Source organism: Cyprinodon tularosa, unplaced genomic scaffold, assembly GCF_016077235.1.
Source record: "Cyprinodon tularosa strain WSP-4 unplaced genomic scaffold, ASM1607723v1 ctg421, whole genome shotgun sequence".
Classification (NCBI taxonomy): domain Eukaryota; kingdom Metazoa; phylum Chordata; class Actinopteri; order Cyprinodontiformes; family Cyprinodontidae; genus Cyprinodon; species Cyprinodon tularosa.
Window position 1 is genome coordinate 452,481 of NW_024039143.1, and position 6,122 is coordinate 458,602.

Consider the following 6,122-nt stretch of genomic DNA (forward strand, 5'->3'; position numbering starts at 1 on the left):
TTCAGCGTCCAGACTGCAAATGAAGCACGCATGCGCCGGGATTGACGGCGCAAATTGATCACAATAATTAAAATAGCCTTTATAAATAAATTAACTTGCAAATTATGAGGGCAAGGCTTTTAAAGTTTAAATCTTCTGGCAAAGATAAAGTAAAGAAGATCCTGCAATTTATGGAAGTAAAGCAGAATAAAATCCAGCAAGATCAGTAATATGTCAATTAATTATCTGCCACATTCCCATGTAAATATCTGTCTTTGGAGGATGTGTTTTTTAGCACCCCTAGTTCTCTCATTTTTATTCCAAATTTATTTATAATTTGAATCACAGGGCTATTTTTATCTCTATGGTTCAGTATTTTCTCAAGTAGCAACTTTAACTGCTGTACTTTCCTGTCTTAAAAGGCAGAACTCTTCTAGTCTAAAAAAACCTCATTTGTTGAAATGGGGGGGCCTATTGTTTGAACCCCTTAGAGGCTTTTAAAAACTAAAATGTCTTTTTTTGCGCTTTATGAAACAAAGTACCCTATATTTTGTGGATGTACAGCTACATTTCTCATGTAAGTTTGTGTAGTTTTAACACAAACATTTATTTTTCATATTGCACCAGTACAGTTAATGAGCAACCTGTACTTGTGTGTTTGTTTGTTCCGTCTAAAATGTTTATTTTGGAATAAAGAGGTTAATATAAAAAATATTTTTTGTCCGATTCATCGATTAATCGAAAAAATAATCGGCCAATTCATCGATTTTTAAAATAATCGTTAGTTGCAGCCCTACTGCAAATAAAAGGGCTGTGCAGAGGAAGTCAGTCAGAGAGTAGATGTAGCTGAATGTAGCTCTCTCCTTCTGCAGAAGCCGTTAAAAAATCCCTATTCTGTGTGGACTCAGTTCCTCTTTTATGAACCTACATTTTTGAACCCAACAGCGCGTCCTTATAGCCCCACTGTGAGGCGGTTCCCTATAGCGCTGCCTTTATCTCTGTAGAAAGATAGGAGCCACATTGGGGACGGACTCTACCCTTTTGAGCATTAGCTGTGTGTGTGTATGATGAAATGGATTCAATTTGTCCATAAACGTTGTCCACAGGCCATTGTCCTTATATTATTGATATTATCCCATCTCACCTTTGAGTTCAACCACCGCAGCCAGCCTGCGCTCAATCGCACCCAGCATACAGCTCAGCTCACGGTCCTGCTTGTTCACAGCCTTTGTGAGGGCGTCAACCACTGCCGGCAGCCTGATCAATGCCCAAATTGCTGCCGACATCCTCTGTAGTTTAGATACATCAGGTTTCCGAGATCAGGTATGCGAAAATCAATACATCTTTGATATCCTCCACTGATAACATTGTAAAACACACCATCCTCCAAGCCTTCCAGGAGTCCATGGTGTATCCCACGACGTATGTCCCGGCAGGACAAGATGGCTCCCCTTTTCCCTGTCTTCCTGTTGAGAAAATTTGAGAGACCAGCTGACCAGATCCATTGTTTGAATTCGGGTGATATGAAGAGAGAGCTCAGAAAGACAGTCAGACTTTGAGAGTCAGAACTGAAGAGCAAATCCACGCATAAAAAAAATTATTGATCAATTTGTTTGTAATAATGGAACAACAGCACGGATACCATGCAACCAAGGTTCACTGTCATCAAGGCAGAGTGAGCTTGCTAAAGTTAAGACTTGCATCGGTCAACTCCGCTACTTCCTGAACTTAAAGCTGTACTTTTGTTTCCTGTCTTTTACTACTGGCTGACTGATTAATCCAGGTGTGCCTGACCTCAGTAACCATGGTTAGATGCACCTGGATTAATCAGTTCAGCCAGTAATGAACGACAGGAAACATGATGGCTGCCTTAAGTTCAGGAAGTAGTGGAGTTGTCCAGAGAGCCCATCGGCTAATGATCGGCTATGACCACCACAGCGGTAGAGGGAACAGGTTGCTGGTGCTAGCTTAGCAGGGGAGCTGAGGAGTATAGCGGTAGATCGGAGAATCCTGCCAAGCAAACAGCTCTGAAGGCAGGGAAGAGGCTTCCATTGGCCTGGGCCTAAGCCCTGCATAGGTTTGATTTTTCAAAACTGTATTCACCCGCAGACATAGAGTTCAGACCCAAGAGCCGACCTTTACCTGCATTTATTTTATAATTATTTCATTAAATTATTTAAAACTCGATCCCAATTCACAACATATGTCATCTCAAGGCCCTTAAAATTCAACCAGATCATCCAATCACACTGGTTCAAAGTTTTCCAAGGAAGAGCAGCTGGTTTTTAAACACATATACCTCGTTTTCACATATATGTGAGAAAACTCTCTATGACCCTTTTCCCACTGGCTGAAAACCCCCATTAAAACCCATTAAAACCAGGAACAATCAGCTTTTATTGGCAGAGGGAACAGCTCAGTAATGCACATCTACCTGGGTCAAACGAATCTGCAAGCGACAGCGTTAAAAATCGCCTCCGTTAGACCAGCCATTTTTGCCAGTGGGAAGGGAGCCAAATGCTAATTGTTAGCGCATCAACCCATGTTTGAAAAACGCACATTAATGCTCTACGTTCAGAGGAAAAGAAGCTTATGAAAACCTGAACCTTTTGCCCTTTTAGACCCTGTTATCCACTCTTGAGATATCCTCCTAAGTCTACTTATAAATTGAGCAAAAACAAAGATATTCTCATGGTTAAGTGGAGGTTTTTGAGGACCCAAATGCGGAGATGAGGCAGAGTTGACTTTGTAGATTAATCAAGTTTTTTTCAGGAAACTGAGGCAAAAAATTTTTAAAATAAACTGAAAACCAAAATCTAGGACAACTAGGAGCCAGGAAACGATGGAGCAACAAAACAACGAGAAACCAGGAAACAGTGACTGAACATGAGGCTGGCTAATCAGAACATGACCTGGCTAATCAGCAGATTGGGAGCAGGTGGGGACAGCGGAGTCTAGAAGGGAGCTAGGGAAAAGGAGACTGCCACAAGAGGGCAGCAGAGGGCAAAAAAGAAATGACTAAGAACTCAAATACAATAAAAAATAACTGGAACAACACAACATTGAAATTAAACCAGTAAACTAGAAAACACAGAAAGACATGAATCAAAGAATATCTGAAAACTCAAAAAAGAAAACTTAAACAGAACCAAAAAGTGCAGAGTCATGACGGGTAGAATAAATAATAAGCCACCAGGGCGCCATGATTCAACCAGAAAGCCTTTCTATTCAACATTAATGAGCTACCAGCACATGCATTTATAGTCATTTAACTAAACCAATGACAAAATGTGTGTAACAATTTTATCTAAGATGTTCTTTTATGGAGTTATTATTCTGTTTTTATGAAATTTATGCAAAAAAAAGGTGTTCTGAAAGGGGAAAATAATTTTTCAAGTAAAATAAATGTACTGGTGAGAACAAATTTTCACAGTAAAAACTGATGTTATTTCCAACATCAATGAGAAAAAGTACTAAAATACTTTCTCATAGAATAAATAAAGGCTAAATTGACATTTGAAAAATTGATTTGAAAGGAAAAAAGTTCTCTCAAAAAATACTTTTTTTTTTTAAATCAGAGTGAAAACACTTTCTCTCAAAAATAGTTTACTATCTCCAAACTATATGGAGAACTGTTTTTGTTGTGTTTTGGTGAAATGTAAATAATTTTATTCACCCTAGCTCAGATCTAAAAGTAAAAGCTTCCTCTGATTTAATTTAGATTTTTAGATTTGAGAAAAAAATGATGTTTTGTGTCTTTTCATCACTTAATGCAGAACCTGGAAAACCGCAACACAGGGGAGGAGGAGGCCTGCGAGGAGGAGGAGGAGGAAGAGGAGGAAGAGGAGGAGGAAGATGATGAGGATGACGATGAGGAAGAGGTCACTAGCGATGATTCAGATGACAGCGAGGAGGAAGTGGACGTCCAATTACCCAGGATTCAACGCTCGAGCGAGAAGCCCCAAAGATGGGACAAAACAACAATATGCTATTAAAAAACACACACATTCCCACACACACTACCCCCCCCCCCCAACACACACACATCTGCAACACATCTTCAATGAGATCTCACATCAGACAGCAGCAAATAACAACAAAAACGGACTTTAAAAGATGACATATTGTTGCCCCCTGGTGGCAGTTTAAAGAAATTACACCCAATCAGAGAAATTATTGTCATTCCTGGAGGGAAAATACCTCCACTGCGTTTCTACAGCGTTCAGTGAGAACAGGTTGTATAAACCCACCATTTTTCAAATCGATCCACAAATTTCACAGTGAGATTTCTAATTTACCCCAAATAAAAAAAAAAATGCAAAACAGCCTTTATTTAAGATGAAAAAAAAACAAAAGAAAATGAGACTATTTTTGGTTTGTATACTTATTATTTATCTGTCTTTATTCTAAGCCTGTACGGCTAAGCCAGGTGATTTTACAGAAAAAAAAAAACATATTTTAAATGGTATTTAAAAAAAATTGCAGAAAAAAAAAAGATCAATGTTCTGTTTCAGATGTCATGTCGAATTAGCAGCCAGGTCAACTTTCTGGGTTGCTTTCGTTGGGAATGGAAGAGGAGTCCTTGTACATTTTTATACGCTCCCTTCTTGTAAATATCAAGTGTCGTAGGTGACCCCCCCCACCCCCATCCCTACCTTTATCACCATCCCCTCCTCTCTTCACATCTACACAGCACACCTCTTCATACTAAAAAAACTCTGATCCCTCAGTCTGCTAAACACAACCCACGTCTTCATCATTTTCCACCAGAACGGTTTCACCTTTTTACTGCTCCGAGCTGGAAATCTGGAGAGAAAGCAGCAACAACTCAGAGGTTCACTGGAAAAAATCTAAATCTAGATAAGTCATTTTTTTTCTTAAAATAAGTGCATTTGTTCTTGGATTGAGGAGATAAAAGAGACATTTTACCAATGGAACGAGACAATTTACACTTAAAATAAGAAAACAAAATTGCATTGTCTTATTTCAAGTGCATATTATCTATTTATCTTATTTTAAGAGTAAAATTACTGATTCCCTTTGCTAACCATCTCTTTTACCTACTCAAATTAATGGTAAATACACTTAATTTAGTATTTTTTTTTACTTACTTCTAGATCGTTTTTCCAGTGTTTTCCTTTTAATCTGTTTAATTGAGGACAAAAACATAAAAAATTTTGGAATAAGAAAAGTTATTGAATATACCGGTGAAGGTTGTCAATCATCCAGCTCATAGTCTTTCCAAAAAGGTAAAAAAACAATCCACTGGACTTTGTTTCATTTCAATTCTATTCAGTTTATTTCTATAGCGCCAATTCACAACACATACACTGGAAAAAATGGAAATCTAGATAAGTAATTTTATTCCTAAAATAAGTGCATTCTTTCTTGAATTGAGGAGGTAAGTGAAACACTTTGCCAATGGAACACGACAATTTACGTTCAAAAGAAGAAAAATACAATTTAATTGTCTTATATGAAGTGTATATTATCTGATTACCTTATTTTAAGTGTAAAAATCCTAATTCTATTGGCAAATTGTCTCTTTTACCTACTCAAATTAAGGGGAAATATACTTAATTTAAGATATTTTGACTTATTTCTAGATCGTTTTTGCAGTGTATCATCTCAGGTCACTTTCCAGTTTACCAGATCATCCAGTGAGATTGATTCAAAGTTTTCTATCTAAGAAAAACCAGTTAAAGGCAATCCCTCACACTAAGCATGCTTGTAGCGACAGTGGAGAGGAAAAACTCCCTTTTAACAGGAAGAAACCTCCAGCAGAACCATCTGAGCGGCCATCTGCTGAGGCCCACTGGGGTTCAAGGAGAAAGAAGCAGGTATAAAGAAATATACATAAAGAGGCAGACATTTCCAAGTTTGAAGAACTTTCAAAATGTCAGAAATAGTGTTGAGTTTGAGGCTTTATAGAGTGGACCAAAAACAAAGCCTTGTTTTGGTTTAGAAAACATGCAAATTGAACTTGACGAATGAGTCCAGTCATTTGGAACGGGGGTCGTTCAGGTTCCTTGTTAGTAGTTGATAGTGCTGGACTAACAAAAAGAATGCAGCCATTTTTTGCATTTACTTAATCATATTTAGTTACTTTACCACAATTGTTCTTCTTAGCAGGGAATGACATA

General features: G+C 37.9%; 1 protein-coding gene across 1 annotated transcript in view; it reads left to right on the forward strand.

Annotated features, from left to right (window-relative positions):
- LOC119792566 (calsyntenin-2-like) overlaps window positions 1-4,474 on the forward strand; it is a 366,929-nt gene extending 362,455 nt beyond the window's left edge. The window contains exon 17 of the mRNA XM_038299271.1: window positions 3,756-4,474. Within this exon, the coding sequence (XP_038155199.1) occupies window positions 3,756-3,974 (219 nt within the window). The 3' untranslated portion in view covers window positions 3,975-4,474. The remainder of the gene's footprint in view (window positions 1-3,755) is intronic.
- Window positions 4,475-6,122: the final 1,648 nt, after the last annotated feature.